The 16,535-nt window shown below is 56.3% G+C and overlaps 1 protein-coding gene across 3 annotated transcripts in view; it reads right to left on the reverse strand.

Moving 5' to 3' along the window:
- The window catches only part of CRHR1 (corticotropin releasing hormone receptor 1), a 47,629-nt gene that overhangs the window by 7,502 nt on the left and 23,592 nt on the right, over window positions 1-16,535 (reverse strand). For 2 of the 3 annotated variants that reach the window (XM_058703617.1, XM_058703619.1), the window contains exons 3-4: window positions 8,091-8,246; window positions 3,945-4,030 (exon numbers count right to left, since the gene is read on the reverse strand). In XM_058703617.1, the coding sequence (XP_058559600.1) occupies window positions 3,945-4,030; window positions 8,091-8,246 (242 nt within the window). The remainder of the gene's footprint in view (window positions 1-3,944; window positions 4,031-8,090; window positions 8,247-16,535) is intronic. The other variant, XM_058703618.1, reaches the window with a different exon arrangement.

Below are 16,535 nucleotides of genomic sequence, written 5' to 3' on the forward strand. Positions count from 1 at the left end.
AAGAGGCCGAGCCCTCCCTCCCCTGCTCTTCCCAGCGCCCACCACACCCCTCCTGAAGGCACGTCCTCACTGAAAACCTCTGAGGTCCAGAAGGCCCAGGAAGCTCTGTTCTAAGGGGCTGGTTTGGAACATGGCAGGAAACCACATTAGCAGCTCAAGCTCAGAAGGGTTGAGACCCACTGAGGTATAAATGGGGACAGACAACAGAGAGGCGGGGGCAGACAGAGAAGCGGGAGAGAGGGTGGGGGGACAAGGGGAGCGGAGGGTATCTATTGGCACCGTGCAGATGGGAAGGGTCTCTGAGAGTCTGGCATAGAGCCAAACCCAGAGACTCCAGAAGATATGCACACATGCAGCCTGTCTGGAGCTCGTACTTAATTTCCTTTCATTAAATTTCCCACAAATCAGGGGCGCCTGGGTGGCTCAGTGGGTTGAGCGTCCGACTTCGCCTCAGGTCACGATCTCGCGGTCCGTGAGTTCAAACCCCGCGTCGGGCTGTGTGCTGACGGCTCGGAGCCTGGAGCCTGTTTCCGATTCTGTGTCTCCCTCTCTCTCTGACCCTCCCCCACTCATGCTCTGTCTCTCTCTGTCTCAAAAATAAACAAACATCAAAAAAATTTTTTTTTAAATTTCCCACAAATCCGTGCGGCGAAGCCCCTGGGTGATAACAGAACCTGTGGAGCTAGAAGGGCGTGACGCCCCAGCTTTGCTCACTTGCCCAGGTGGGCAGCATGAACAGGACATGCAGGGAACCCCTTCACCGCCACCTGCCATCAGCCACACCCACCCCTGGACCCCCACAGCAGGTTGACGCTGGGTCGTTTGGTTGGAGGTGGGATGAGTGGGATTTATTAAGCACCTACTGTGTGCTGGGCACTGTGCCAGGTGCTTTACAGATGTCACAGCTTTCCTTTCTCACAGTGGCCCTCTGAGGCTGTCCTTCTGTCTCTGTTTCTCCAGCTGAAGAGGCTGTGTGATCAGCCCAAGCTGCCTGGCCAGCAATGGGAATCCAGGTCGCCTTAGAGACCTCTCCTCCCCTCTACCCCATGGTGCATTTCCGGGAGACAAGCAGGGACTGAAAACAGACGCCCAGGACCCTCGGAGGGGCTAATGAGAGGTTTACTCCCCCGAGGATGAAAACTGGGCCAAACCATTCATGGGGGCCGCCTCTGGGTCACTCCTCCAGCTACAAGGCCTTGTGCTGCCTCCTGCCACACCAGCCTGATGCAGCCTGAGAAAGGGCAGCCTGTGAGGTGACAGGGCAGAGAGCCCAAGGAGACTGCCTGAGACACGGCAGGGCCACCCCAAGAGATGGCCAGCATTACCAGGAGACCTACCAGCCGCTCAAGAGACAGCTGGACACCCTTCGACATGGTCCGCAATACTGAGACGTGGTCAATGACACCCACAGAGAACGGCCAGCAATATCCTGAGATGTCTAGTGATACTTCAAGGGACCCGAATGACACCTGGGAGACAACCACCATTAACTGCAGAAGCGGCCAGGATACCTGAAGGACAACGGACACAGCCAGTCCCTGGGCACCTGACCAGCACCCTGTCCCTGTTCCGTTTGGAGACCTAGGGCCGTCTGGTGCCCTGAGGAAGGTGGCACAGTGTGGCCCTAGGGCAGCGGCCCCTCCACCACACCCTCAGTGACCAGAATCCAGTAAGTAACGAGCGCCCGGCCGACTTCCACCAGACTCTGCAAGACACGCCTTGTCCCAAACGGTGGCAGCGTCAGACCTGTACCGATGCCTGTTCAGGATGACTCAGTGCATCCTCCCTGCCGGGTCCCCGCTGCTCTTGTCCAGTATCCCAGCCCTGGTGTCTCTCCCGCCCCCGGGCTCTGTGGCTCCTCCTCGCCAGCAGGTTTCCCAAGCTACTCCCTCACCCCACCGGCGGGCACTCCAGCCCCTTGTTCCTCCAAGTGGGGTCCCCAGACCAGCGACACCAGCATCACCCAGGAGCTTGCAGGAATCTGAAGACACAGAATCTTAAGCCCTGTCAGACGTCTGAATCCTCGTTTTAGCAAGAAGCCCCAGTGATTCTTAAGCGTTTCAGAAGTTCTGGTCCAACTAGCATCGCTGTGAGCAGTGAGCCCCAGCCCACAAGGCTACACCCCAGAATCCCTTTCATGTCACCTCACGATGTGCCCCAAGGACCAGGCTCCCCAGCTCAGTAGAGTGTGGGGGAGGGGAGCAGATTGTGTACAAGTGTCATGGGAGGGGGGGATGAGCCTGGGCAGTGGAGGGGGGGAGGATGTCACTGCAGTGAAGGGAGACAGTGTCCGGGGGCTGCTGGTGTGCAGGGTGGCACTGGTGGGGGGTGGTCAGTACCATTGCCCCAGGTTGGGCCGCGGACTAGTTGGGAGCTCGTCCCCTGGTGGTGGTGGCTGAAGGCCGTCTCCTCCCTGGCCTGGCCTCTGGGAGCCCTCGCAAGCCCCACTTCACAGACAGACCTTCTGCAAATCCATTATCTGCAATCCCCTAGGGTGTTGGTGCTTAATTAGGGCTTAGCCCCAGGCCCAGAGTGAGAAGCCTGCTGCTCCATTAATTGGAGACTTTTCTCTTCCTCTTCTCCATAGCTTGGGAGTGGATGGGGGGGTGGGGGTGCGTCTTGAGAGCGGGGAGGGGTCTGGCGAGGCGAGAGGCTGGCAGAAGGGAATGGCATTTTCAGTAATTAAATTAATTGATTACCCAGAATGCCAGGCAACCCGGCCAGCAGGAGCTGCAGGGGAAAGGGGGCAGGGGGTGGAGGTGGGTGGGGGGGGTTGTTCCCAACAAGTCGGTAACCAGAGGTAGGGGTGGCTGTGTTACCGGTCTCCTCACCAATGACCCCCCCATCCCTCTCACCCCAGGTGAGAGAAGAAGCAGAGGGGTGGCAGGTGGATGGAGCGCCCTCCAAAGGCCAAGACGCAGGCAGACATCTACCAGGGGGCAGACACTGTATTACTCCCGCCCCTTTCACAGACCAGGAAGCTGGGACTTGGTGAGGCTCAGTCTCCTGCCTGGGGTCACATAGCATGTGTGCTGGAAGCAGAATCCAAACCATCCACCTCCAAAGCCCCTGCTGTCCCCGTTACACTGCCAAAAAGGGGACTGATGAGAAGCTGGTGTTTCCCCAGTCCTCCTTCTGCCCCGGACCCCACTGGTGGAGAGGGGGAGACAGACCCCTGTCATGGCAGACGGGGTGGGAGCCACAGGGTAGCCAACTAGAAGGACCGGGCTTAAATTCGAGCAGGAGGGATTTGGGTGGACCATGAACTTCTCCTGACGTTTGGGGGGCTCCAATCCAGGGGGGAGGCTGGGAGCCGCTGTGCTGTCCAGCTTTGCTCAGGTTCAAGAAGGTGACAGACGCCTGCCCCTCAGGGGTGGGGGAGGGTTATTTGTTTTAAGCCAGGAGGCTGGCCACCCGACCTACAGTTGGAGACACATCATCCGCCTCAGGCTTTGCAGACCCGCAGGTCAAAGTGGGGTGCAACAGGGGGCTGGAGATGCCTTGCCTTCGCTGCCTCCCCCACAGCATCCCCCTGTGGGCGTGAGCTGGGCTCTAAGAGGTGTGCTGACCCAGCTTTCTGCCCGTGAGCCCCGCCTCCTTTCCTTCCACTTCCTCTACTGGGCACCAGGTATGGAGCTCCCCACGAGGCTGAGTGGTCTTCTCCCCCACCCCACAAGCCCAAGTCTTCTGGCCCAACTATGTTTCCTGACCCCACTTCCCTCCCCCAGGCTGGACCTGGATGTGCAGCTCAGGTGGGTGGTGTGGAGAACGGAGGAAAAGCTGTCCCAGTGCATGCAGACGGAAGGAAGGGAGGAACAAGGACCCAACTCATCTGTGTCAGAGCCGGTGGCTGCCCTTTTGGCTCCCCTCCCCTGGAGATGGCCGCTCAACGGGTCGGGTGCCCGTGCTGGGGCCTGACCCACCCTCTACACGGGCAGACTCACCTCCCCACTGAGGATCTCCTGGCATTCCGAGTAGTTCACACGGGCGGCCCAGCTGCCATTGGCCAGGCACTCCCGGTAGCCGTTGTCTGGAAAAAGGAGAGAGAGTCAGAGTGATGCGTGGGCTCCTCTCCCAAAGAGCAACCCAGGCATCTGTCTGTCTATTGGGCTGTCCATCTATCCATCCATCTGGGCCAACACAAAGGCCTGCTTGCTGGGGGCTCTGGGGTTGAAGTTGAGGAGAGAAGCCACCTGCCTTTCTGCCCACCGGCCCCAATGGGGGCTCAGTGACGACCCCAGTGCCCGCCCGTGGGACCAAGGCTCTGCCCACCCAGGTTGCCATGATCATGTTCACGGGACTGGCCCATGGGTAGGCTTGACCAGCTTACTGTTGCTGTCCCCTTGCAAGGCCTTAGATGGCAACAGATTACGTGGTAGGTGCCCTTCTGAGAAACGTGGCAGCAAAAAGGATGATGGGATCTGATGAGTCAATTCTCCGTCACAAGGCTGGGCATGATATGGTGGAAGGGTATGTGGTGACAGCTTGGGTGGCATAGTGAAATGACGGTTTTATATGGTGACTCTCCGTGGTGAGGTTTCCCAAGGGGGGCGGGGGGTCCTCACGTGGCAACGTTTCACATGGGGTGGGGCTCGCAGAGCAGGTGTTGGGGAAGGTCCTCGTAGTGACGTTGCTCTACAGCAGGATTTATGCTGGAGGGTCATGTGGGTGGGCTCCTCCAAGGTGAAGGCCTCTTAGGACAGAAAGTGACAGGTGGCAGGAGTGTGCTGGGGGATGTCACGGGTGGTGGCCCTCACAGGATCCACTACAACCAGCTCCCAGCCTGGCACGTAGCACTTGGAGGAAAAGGCAGGAGGGCAGCCCCGGGAGGTGTGGGGGTCTGTGCAGCCACCACACTGGACTGTGGCCCGGAACCTGTCACCTTCTAAAGAGATGGGGAGCAGCCTTGTGATCTGAGCTGAAGCCTGACAGCAGCGGGACAAGAGTGAGATGATGGGGTGGGCGGTGAGGGGGGGGGGGGGGAGATGTGCCTGCCTCCCGGAAAGAGGGCACCATGGTCTGGCCTTCAGGACCACAAGGCTGAGGTCTCTCTGAAGTGCTCCCTCTGGGCTCTGCATGCCAGTGGGGAAATTAAGCTAAATGCATTTTTCAAGCTCTGCCCAGCTTCCCTACCCAGCTGAGCTGAGCCCTTGGGCAGAGTTGGCGAAGGAGCTGCTGATTCTCTCCTAATTGCTAAATGAGGGATAAGCAACCAGAGGGCTGAGGGCGCAGTGACTAGGATTTCAGGAAGGTCTGGAAGGAGGCGAGGAACCAGGGGGAATCCAGTGTGTCTGCCATGGACCGGATGTGCCTGGGACCACGGGCTGCTCTGGGGTGTCTGCAAAGGAAGGGACTTTGGGCAGAGATCGGGTTGGCAGAGGCGTGCAGGTGGGGGAGGGGAGACAGGGATGGGGTCTTGCTTTAAGCAAGAGCATGGCTCTTAATCCAGGCCGCCTCGGTTCAAATCCTGGCACCACTCCTTCCTAACTGCGTGACCTTGGGCAAGCCACACAACCTCTCAGCTTCCTTATCTGCAAGAGAGGAACAAACTTCACAAGGGCGCCTGCCTCGATGGTTGAGCGAGCATTTTTAGGTAACATGTGCCGAGTGCTTGGGGTCTACCCGGCTCGTAGTGTGAGCTATTATTTTCATTATTATTGTCTCGGAACTGTTGCTTGTATAACCTTCCATGAGATTCAGGACATGTCACTGATCCCTATCAGAGTGGGTACTGGCTGGGGTTACAGGAGATGCCTCCTTGACTCAAGCTCCCCTTTGGCACCCTGCGTGTCGGCGGGGGGGAGGGGGGGCAGCCTGGAGCCCTCTCAGGACAGGTTATCCGGAGGGAGCAGGCTTTGGCGGGAAGGGAGGAGGTGATCCTGAAAAGAAACACGCAGCGAGTCGTTGCCAGGGAGGAGGCGACCTCCTTGTCTTTAATTGCTGAGCTGAGCGGTCCTCCCGGAGAGTCTTGGGAAAATGGATTATTTTTGGAAAAGCTTCCCATCCCTTTGAAGATCAGATACAGCAGGAGGAAGGGCATTTCGGAAAAGGTTTGGAAGTCCTGGCAGTGCCTCATCAGCAAATGAATTAATTAGGGCCTAACGATTAGGTACAATTCTGGGTTCCCGGTCACTGCTGATTACACGGGCGTATTCCTCATCTTTCTGGAGCTGGGGGAGTCTTCCGGCCCCGCCTCCACGTCCAGGGACCATCGCCCAGCTCCTCTCCTGGGATCAGAGAGGGAAGAGCAAGGGAGCAGAGAGAGCACCTCACTCAAACCTCCCTCCCATCCTGCAGGTGGAGAAACTGAGGCCCAGTTACGGGCGGAGCTGGGGCTAGAACCCAGGACTCCCGGCTTCCACTTGAGGCAGGGCTGGCTAATCAAGCAGCACGTGCCCAGGCACCAATGCCTTTATTGGGGTCACACCAAGTCACCTTGGAGACAGGAGTGGACGGAGCTCATGGGGAGTGGCAGGACTGTAGCCACAGAGAGCCTGGCCGGCCCCACTCAGGAGTGTGGACTTGACCATGGAGGCAATGGAGAGCCGCAGAAGGCTCGACTCCAAGCAAGGGTGTGACAGGGTTAGATGCTTGGACCGGGGCCATGGCCCCGGCGATGGAGGGAAAGTAGTCTTGGATGTGAAAATCACTTTGGAGGTGAAGTTGAAGGATCTGGCAACTGTGGAGACACAGAAGGGCCTCTCTCTTCCTGGAAGCAGCCTCCCTGTCCCCAACACGCACCAGCCCCAGTGCCGCCTCCTTCCTGGGAGCTCCGGAAGGACTGGGCATTGTGGCATTGTGAGTGGAGCCGTGGCCTTGCCTGGCGCTTTGTGACCTCAGACGGCTGTCAGCCTCTGTCTCGGTTTCCTAATTGTAAAATGGGCCCTACTAAATTGGAGGCTCCGAGCCTCGAGCTTGAGCCCCGAGCTCTCCTCTTAGGTCCTTCTGCCCTTCCCCCTACCCACACTTCTCCTTGCACCCACTCAGTCCTTCTCCTCTCAGTGTCCGAGATGTGGTTGCAGACACGTGAAGCTGTGTAGACTGGCTCCCTGCCCTAACTGGAAGCCTCCCCAGGGACTTCCCACCCCTCCTTGGTTGCAGCCACCAACCCTAACCCCCTTATGTAGCTGGTAAAGGAGAGGGGGCAGAAGGAGGAATGTGGGAGTTCTGAGCTGAACGAAGTCTTAGAAGCCATGCTATCCAGCCTTCTCCATCGTCAGACCAGGGGCCAAGGGCCGTAAGAGGGGGAAAATGTGTTAAGGTCACATGGCAAGTCTCCGAGTGAACCACCCGGTGTTTGTGGTCACCCTCGGTGCCCCCGTGGGCCTCTGAGCTCAGGCTCACCAGCCCCAAGAACACACCCCTAGGGACCCCCACCCTCCCCTCAGATGGGACAGGGCCCCTGGCCCACAGCTGCTGTTCTCCTGATAAGCAGGAGCTGTGAGTCATTGGCAGGGGAGAGCAAATTAGTTCTGAGGGTGACAGGTAGGGTAGCAAGTTGCTGCAAAGCCTGGAGGTGGAGGCTCAGGGCCTCAGGGTAGTGAGGTGTTTACATGGGGATCGAGTATCCAACAGACCCTGGGCAGTTCTCCCCCACTCCCAGCAGACCTGTGGGCTTGCATGCCAGGCCAAACGCCCTGCCTGTGGACCTAAAACTGAGCCCCCTGAAGGGGTTTGGTCTGCAGGGCCCTGGACAGACCTCCTAACCTCTCTGAGCTCAAAGCTGAGGCTATTCTGGAGATTCCTGCCCTACCTCATAGGGTTGTGTTAGGCTCATCCCAACTAACCCAGTCTGTCAACTGCAGTGTCACACAGACGTGCAGGCCAGCTCCAGCCTCACCTCTTAGCAGCTGGTGAACTTGGGGAAGTCCCCTAACCTCTCTGAGCCTTGGAGGCCTCGGTATATGATGAAAACTGGATAGTTATATATAGCATCTTCCAGGGATAGTATGGGAATTAGCAATAAAGAGCACAGAGCTGGCCTTTGGTAAATGGTGGTTGTATCCATGAGAGGTATTACGGTATTGCCATTATCGTTATTATCTCCCCCCACCTCCAACAAGTCCCAAGCTCTTCCCATCCTGTCCCACCTCGGCAGATGGTCCGCCCTCCAGAGGCTTCCTTACTTGTGGTGTTGTAGCGGACACCGTAGAAGTAGGCAGGGCAGGGTCGAACCACCAGCTGCCCCGCAGGGCTCCGGGGCCAGCAGGTGCCAATGAGGTCCACGGATGCATTGCATTGCAGTCCTGGGGGGCAGAGACAGTTGGTGAGGCAGAGCAAGATCCCTACTCCGGTGTCCTATCCACCCGCCCACGCTCACCCATCAACTGGGAACAAGATGGGAGCAATGACCCCAGTGTAGAGATGAGCTCACCCTATGCAGGGGAGACATCAGGGAAAGCAATCTGAATTTGGTGCTATGACACTAGGGAGCCAGTGTGGGTTCTAGAGTAGAGGAGGAACAGAGACAGTTGAAGGTGGTGTTAAAAGCTGAGGTCTTGGCTGGCATTTAGAAAAAATGCTGGAGATGCTTCAGCTCCTCTGCTCTGTAGCCTGAAGACACTTCTCTGGGCCCCTCATGTGGTATAGATTGGACCTCTGAGACTTCACAGTCTGGAACAGCCTGGAACCTTGATCTAGCCCCCTCACACATGTATGGAACCAAATCACATCTGCTCTGGCTCGGAAGTTGGCCCAGCTTCTCCCTGGCCTGATAACCACACTTACTGAATGCATAGTGTTTGTGCTCTAGACTGTGCGGGGCCCTAAGAGAGGACTGATTGCGAAGGGAACTATGGGGAGAAGACAGAAGGAGACACCACCTCCGGGAGTGGGAAGTAGCCTGGAACACTGGCTTTTGACTGGGCTCCGCCACTAATTTGCTGTGTGGCCACAGGCCTGTCGCTTGCTCTCTCTAAGCCTTCGTGTCTTTAGAGTGAAATTAAGAAGTTGGATCTGATCAGAAATTCTTTTTTTTTTTTTTTTTTTTTTTTTTTTTTTCCAACGCTTTTTATTTATTTTTGGGACAGAGAGAGACAGAGCATGACCGGGGGAGGGGCAGAGAGAGAGGGAGACACAGAATCGGAAACAGGCTCCAGGCTCCGAGCCATCAGCCCAGAGCCTGACGCGGGGCTCGAACTCACGGACCGCGAGATCGTGACCTGGCTGAAGTCGGACGCTTAACCGACTGCGCCACCCAGGCGCCCCTCTGATCAGAAATTCTTAATCTCAGTCTACTGGAAGCTTTAAGGGTTTGTAGAGACTCTGAAATTAAATGAAAAAAAAAAAATTGGTGTATACATGCATCTTAATTGGGAAAGGGACCGTGGCCTTCACTAGATTCTCAAAGAGGTCTGTGACTCAAAAAAGCACGTCAAAACCCCCTTCCCAATATTTTCCCTTTGTTGAAGAGCTTTTTGGAGAGGAGCGTGCGCGTGTGTATATGTCTGTGCGTCTGTGGCAGAGCTGGGCCACAGTAATGCTTCTGGAATGAGTAGGAAGGCTTTTGGTCTCTAGTGGGTGGAGGCTGGGCTGAGGGTGGTCCTCGCACCCCTCCTGACGCTGTCCCTTCCTTCTCTGCCTTTTGATGCCCTCTTCCACATAAGGTTGGCACACCAGTCCTGTTGAGAGCCAGTGTGCCCATCCTGATGGGAGGGGGTTAATAATTCTGGAGACTGGCACAAGAAGGCACGGGCAAACCAGGGAGAGCCGTGAACCAACGCAAGGGCGGCCTCTTCAGGGCCAGGCGTCGGCAGCTGCCAAGCTCTGGCTGGGCCCACCTGCCATCATCTCCTCCTCAGATTAGCCTGTAATTCAGTCTCTCGGGAAGCAGCCTGGGTTAGGTTGGTGTCCTTTAGCGCTGCTGAGCGGCACTCGTACCCACTGCTGGTGTTTCTTGCTCGTCAAAGCAATTCAGAGGCGTTCCTACGAATCAGGGCTTAGGGACAGAGGCCTTGAAGCCAAATGGTTTAATTGAAAGAGGAAGAAGTCTGGATCGGGGCTGACTGGACACGAGGAGATGGTGGGCCAGGCCAAGCCTTGGTGTTGTGCCACAGTAGAGCCTCTGTGAGTGGTTGCTGGGGGGGGGTGGGGGGTGGGGGGGGTGGGGAGGGGAGTGAGGAAAGCAGATTGAGATTTTAATCTCTCCCGGGTCGTGCCTGTAGCGCTGAGCCCAGAGGAGGGGGAAGCTGGAGGCAAGTGGCCATGGGAAGGGAGGGATAATATTATGGACCATGCTCTGCCTTTTCAAGGCCCGTCTTCGTCTATTCCATTGATCCTCATCCACCCTGCCATGTCCTTAGTCCCTTTTTACAGATGAGGAAACTGAGGCACAGGGAAGCTAAGTGACTTGCTCGAAGTCATGAGTCAATGAGTGAAAGAACCAAGAAACGCAGCTGGGTGTTTTCGACGCCAACCCACGTATTCTTTCTACGCCACATTTTGTGCCAATAAGGGGAGGGGAGAAAGTCAAGGAGACAGCAGGGAAGGGAGCAACGTTTTTGAGGGCTGTGTTCGCCCGGCACCTGCCAGGTACTTTGCATATACCCTCCGATTTAACGACACCATTGTACCTTCCTCGGACAGTTGTTCCTTCACTCGCCCACTCATTCATTCGCAGTGTCTCCTGAGCTGGGCACGGGGGAGACTAAATGGAATGTCACGTGTGGCAGCATCTGGAACTCGTCTAATGTGCTCTCTCAGTGTAAGGTCTAGATCCTACCCCCCTCCCTGTCCTTCTCTCTTCTACCTTGGCCATTTCCCCAGAGCCCTTTTGGCAAAGAACAGAGGGCAGGCAGGACCGGACACCAGCCACAGCCGGGGCCAGACTAGAGCCAAGGCAGAAACTGGCTACTAGGCAGATGGCCCTTCTGACCTCGAGGACCAGGTACCAGCCAATGGCCAGAGCCCTGCCCCTTCCACAGCTGGTGGGGAGGTATGGGGTGGAAGTGGACACAGCAGACATATTTGCCCCTAGTCTGGTATAGATTAGGAGTCGGTAGAACCTACTACAGGTCTCACACCGCCTGCTAACACGAGTGCTCATTCCGTTTCACAGGTAAGGAAACCGGGCCCGAGCAGTCAAACTGTTTATGCAGAGTTCCACAAACACTGGGAAGCAGAAGTAGGGTTTGAACACTGGCTGGTGACACCTGCCCAGGGCTCTTCCCACTGCACCACAGAGGTCCCCGGTCTGGGTCACTGGCCCTCATAGCATTTGGTTGCACCATCTCTGGCCCCTGCTTGCTCAGTGCCTCTCTCCCACTCTCTCTCCCTGCCTCCCCCCTGCAGCTCACAGAAGGCGGGGGACATGACCTTTACATGAAGAGCCCAGAAAATCCTAGAGGGAATGAACGTCTGTGCGAATCGGGAAGAAAGGTAGGGGGAGGCTGCAAGAAGGAAGAAGAGAAGCCACCACCCAGCCTACCAGCGGGGGGCCTGAACTGGGCCCGAGGGCGGCTTGGGGGCGTGGCCAGACGGGGGCGGGGTCAGATGCACAAGGCCAATCAGGAGCGGCGGCGGCGGGGCTCAGGCTCGGAGACCCCAGCAGGAGAATTAAGGGGATTGGCCTTGTGGTTGCTGGGGACGGAAGAAGGGATAGGCAGTAAAAGAGGAGGAAAAGGAGGCTGGAAGAGGAGAAGCGGGGACCCAGAGGTCGAGGGTAGGGAGGAGGCGCCGAATAGGGCCTCGGGGCGCCGAACCTGGCACAGCAGACTTTCCGCCTTCCCGCAAAGTGCTCTACCTCCTTGGGGCCACAGCCCTTGGTGGCTCACGCAGGGGTTCCAGCTCACCGCTCTGCGGACACGTGGTCCCTGAGGATCGGGCAGAGCCCGGGCCTCCAAGGAAGGGTGTGTAGGACTTGGCGGGCAGGGGAAGCAACCTTTGTTGAACACTGCTGTATACCCTGCAGTGTGAAGGGTGCTTCGGAAAATTCACGCCGCTAATTCAATCCTTTTAACCACTTGAAGGGAAGGAAAGGGGGGAGGAGGGGTGGGAGCAAGTGGGGACGGAGAGAGAGCGGGGAGAGAGGAAATAGGAGACAACGACACTGGAAGCAAAACAGGGAAAGGCAGACAGAAAGCCAGGAGGAAAAGGTACAGGGAGAAGTAATTCCAGAGGTGCTGGGGACGGGGAGGGAGTGGATCTCCTAGGAGAAGGAAGGAAGGGAAGTTTCTGTGTCACTCAGCATGGGGGCTACACGGACCTAGAGGTCAGGGCTGTTGGACTCTGATTCTTGAGCCAATGTCCCCCCCAGGTCTCGCTGGCACAAATGCCCAATCCCTCCTGCTCTCCCTGGCGGGTGTTTTCCCGCTTGGATATCCTAGTTCTGGGGTGAGGAGCGGTTTGAACCGGAGTAACCCAGTCTTGCAAATAACCAGGTGGATTCCCCAGCCTGGAGCAGGAAGCCTGAGCTATTATTTTAAGTCAACTCCTCCCCACACGGTCCTGTCCCAGGACTCCCCTCCTGGCCAATTAAGTTATAGATGGGGAGGAACGACGATTTTGCTCTTTATTCAACAAGTTTTTACCGACCATCTAAGAAGTTTTCTAGGGGCTGGGGACACAGTACCTGTTTTAGGGGCTGAGAATACAGTAATGAATAAAATAAGTGCCCTGCCCTTAGTTGGGGGTGGGAGGTAGGGGGTGCGGCAAACAGACAGACAGACAGACAGACATATCTGTGAAGCAGTGAGAAATGCTATGAAGAAAAAGCAAGCAGGACAAGGAGATAAAGACGGCCAGGACAGCTATTTTAATTTGGTGCCAACATTTAGGCAGAGACCTACAGGAAGAGAGAGAGGGAGCCATGTGCACATCTGGGGGAAGAGTGTTCTAGGAAGAAGTAACAGCAAGCACAGAGGCCCTGAGGCTAGCATGTACTTGGCATGTCTGGAGTGTTAACATTCCTATAACTTGGTGGCTCACCCCTTCCTGAGGCAACCAGATCCCTTCAGAGTTTTGTTCTGGAGGCAGGGGTGGAGCTAAGCGGGCTAAAGTAATGCACAAAACTTTCCTGCATCTTCCTCCGCCCCCACACATGCATCCTCCGATGCTCACTGGAGCACTGAGGTCAGACTGTCCCAAATCCGTGCAAATGGAGGGAAGAGGGGAAAGGAACCATGTGGAGGGCTCCTCCCTGCCTCTGACAAAATCCCTGCTGAATCAGGGTCCTGGGGGGCCTGTTCTAACAACAGATGAGAACCCTTTGAAGGTGGCCTACTTAATGCTTGTGCACAAGCGGGTGCGGGTCCCCCCCCCCACCCCATTACATAATTCCTCTCCCAGCAGGCTCAGGGTCCAAAAGCGCTCAGCAGATCCTAGAGACCTTCAGAAGGCAACCTGAATCTGGTCTGTCCCCAGTTATTTTGGGTCTTCCCATCAGCGGCTTCTGAATGAACCACAGTAGGTGGGCACTTAGCGACAGCCCTGCCGTTATGAGGTCTAAGCTCAAGAGAGGGACTCGGCCAAGGCTCGCCAGAGTGGGAGCAGCCGGGCGGCCCACGGGAAGCCTCTGAAACACACATGCTCGTCCATTCAGAGGAAGGCGCAGTCGGGATGAATGTGCAGGGGGTTCGCCCGGGTCAGCCGGCACGGGGAAGGTGGCAGAGGGCAGGCAGAGAGTCCTGATCTTGTTTCGGCCGCCTTGTGGTTGGGCTGCCTCGTTTTGGGCTGGACAGAACAGAAAGATACCTCCGCAGGGTGTGCGATTCATCAGGACAAGTGGGCGGGAGCCTCCTGTCCCGTGGGTTTGCAGGCTCTCCATTTTTGCATTCCCGGCTCCTAGTACAGTGCCAGGCGCATTGTAGGTCCTGAGGGAAATCGGGGGCTGTGTGTAAACCCACTATGGGTATGGGAAACTGCAGGGGTGACTCTGCACACTCAGATGACCGACCACCCCGGGCCCTGGGCACCGTGGTTCTCCGGGTAGCCACATACGTGGCAGCCCATTGGGTTCAAATCTTGGGGCTACGGCTGAGTAACTGTGTGTGCTTGGGCAAGTTACTTAACCTCTCTGAGCCTTAGGTTGCTCTTCCGTAAAATGAGGATAAAATACTTCCTGACAGGGGCGCCTGGGTGGCTCTGTCGGTTAAGCATCCGACTTCAGCTCAGGTCATGATCTCACAGTTCGTGGGTTCGAGCCCCGCGTCGGGCTCTGTGCTGACAGCCCGGAGCCTGGAGCCTGCTTTGGATTCTGTGTCTCCCTCTCTCTCTGCCCCTCCCCTGCTCACGCTCTGTCTCTGTCTCAAAAATACGTAAACATTAAAGAAAAAAAAAAAACTTCCTGACAATACTGTTGTGATGACTGAATGAGATTGAAGTACTCAGAATGGGGTCTGACACATAGTAGGCACTAAATAACCATACGCCATCGTTAATTATTGTTAACGTTCAGGACCTTAAGACGGGATAGGAACTGATGACCCTGGATCCTTGTCAACAATATCATTTCATTTGTCTCCGACGTCACTAGTCAATAATTCTATTACTTTCTGGCATTGCCACTTTCATGCCATGATTTTATGAGTTGCCAAGTCTATGATGAGCTTTGGCCCTGGGGACCCACCCTCTCCCTGCTCCTGGCATGTGAGAGGACCCCCAAAGGCCCCAGCTCAGTGCCAGCCTCCCCGGCCAGACGCCCATCCATCTGTCCTGGTCCCTCCACCCCACCCTCACCATCTGTCTCTACCAGTGCCCATCGGTCTGGGTAGGTCTTGGCACTGGAAGATAAATAGCTTGTTATCAGAGGCTGTTGTGGAGGGTGATGGATTATATGCCATGAAGCCAGCCAGGCTGGGCTGGGCTGAGAGTAGGGGCACAGAGTACAAATCACTGGGGAATGAACGATATTCATCATGGCCCGTTGCCTCCCAGGACAGGTGACACCAGCGTGGGCTCAGAGATGTCACTCCTCCAGGGCACAACAAGCAGGTTAATGGGGGCTGACCTGGCCTAGTGCATGGGGAGCTGTGGGCAGGACCTTTCATCTCAGACTCAGCCTGGTCTCTCCCCTCCCTGTCTCTCTTTGCTAGAACTCCAGGCTCTTGCTCAAGAATGTTCCTCTTCCCCATGGCCTAGCTTAGCCAACTTTTACAGCCAGATGCTCCGGGCTCCCGGAACCTCCCCAGGCTTCCTCTTCCCGTCTCATTCCACCAAACCCACCTGCTGGTCTTCAGTCAACTTTAGCTTTGGCTCAGAGCATTGGCTCTTTTCTGCCAGCTCACGCACACAGTCTCTCAGAGACTCCCTGTGAAACCTACTCCTTCAGGAAGCCTTCCTGGATTCATACCACCCCCGGTCTATCCTCCCTGCCACCTTCATTGTAGTGAGGAATTCATGGCTCAATGCCAGCTATACAGTAAGCACTTTCAAAAGCCTGCTCGTGTTACCAATGATAATAAATAATACTCAGTAGTGGGGCGCCTGGGTGGCTCAGCTGGTTAAGCATCTGACTTCAGCTCAGGTCACGATCTCACCGCTCATGAGTTCGCGCCCCATGTCAGGCTCTGTGCTGAGAGCTCAGAGTCTGGAGCCTGCTTCCGATTCTGCGTCTCCCTCTCTCCCTGCCCCTTACCCACTCACGCGCTGTCTCTTTCTCTCAAAAATAAATAAACTTAAAAAAAAAAATAATACCCGGTAGTGAGTGGTATGGCTCTCTATAGTTTGTGACATATTGCCACAAAACTTAGTGCATTTAATTGTTACAGATCCTTGGGAGTTAACACCCCTCCCTGACTTTACAGTCTGGGCAAAGTGAGGCCCAAGGGGGTCAACGGCATGCTCATTCCTGTGGCTACTAGAAGGGTCCCTGGGGCAGAAGGACAGGACGGTGCCACTTTAAGCATGGACCCAGTTAGCCTTCTCCAAGCCCAGTGCTCTTCCTCTCCCCTCCCCAGGCTCCCCCCACAGTAAAAGACCAGCAGGCCAGGAGGCAGCCGCTCCAAGGTGTGGAAGCCTCCTCTCCCCGCAGGCCCAGGATCGGAAACCAATGCCTTCTGCTTCCCGGCTGGTGCACAGTGCCCACCTCCCCGCCAGCACACCCCTTGCGTTTTGCTCCATAGTACATGTGATGTGGGCCTGACTCCCAGACCAGACCGTGAGCCCCTTTTTGTCCCTCTCATGCCTTGCATGGGGCCCGGGACACAGTAGCTGCTCAATTAATGAGTTGGGTTGAATCAAGGGGAGACCCGAAGAGGAAACCGAGTCACCAAAGAACAGCGAGCCTCCCAAAGACCCTCGGGTGCAGGGGCCCCCCTCACCTTCGTGGGCAGCAGCACCCCCAGGATCCCGGTTAGAGTGGCCGGGGTGAGGGTTCGGGGCCCACACCCGAAGCTGGCAAAGACATGGCCTCAGAAACCAAAGAACTGGCTCTCCCATGCGTCAGTCTCCTCACCTGTACAAATGCCGAGTCTTAAACTCTTGTGAGAAGTAAGATAATCATCCCAAAGGGCTTTGTCAATGGTGTGCGTATACAAGTCATTAGTAATATCTGCACTTATGCAGTAGTTTCTACGGAGGAGGCATAGAGCACGGGGTTA

This window comes from Neofelis nebulosa, chromosome 16 (assembly GCF_028018385.1).
Source record: "Neofelis nebulosa isolate mNeoNeb1 chromosome 16, mNeoNeb1.pri, whole genome shotgun sequence".
Taxonomy (NCBI): Eukaryota; Metazoa; Chordata; class Mammalia; order Carnivora; family Felidae; genus Neofelis; species Neofelis nebulosa.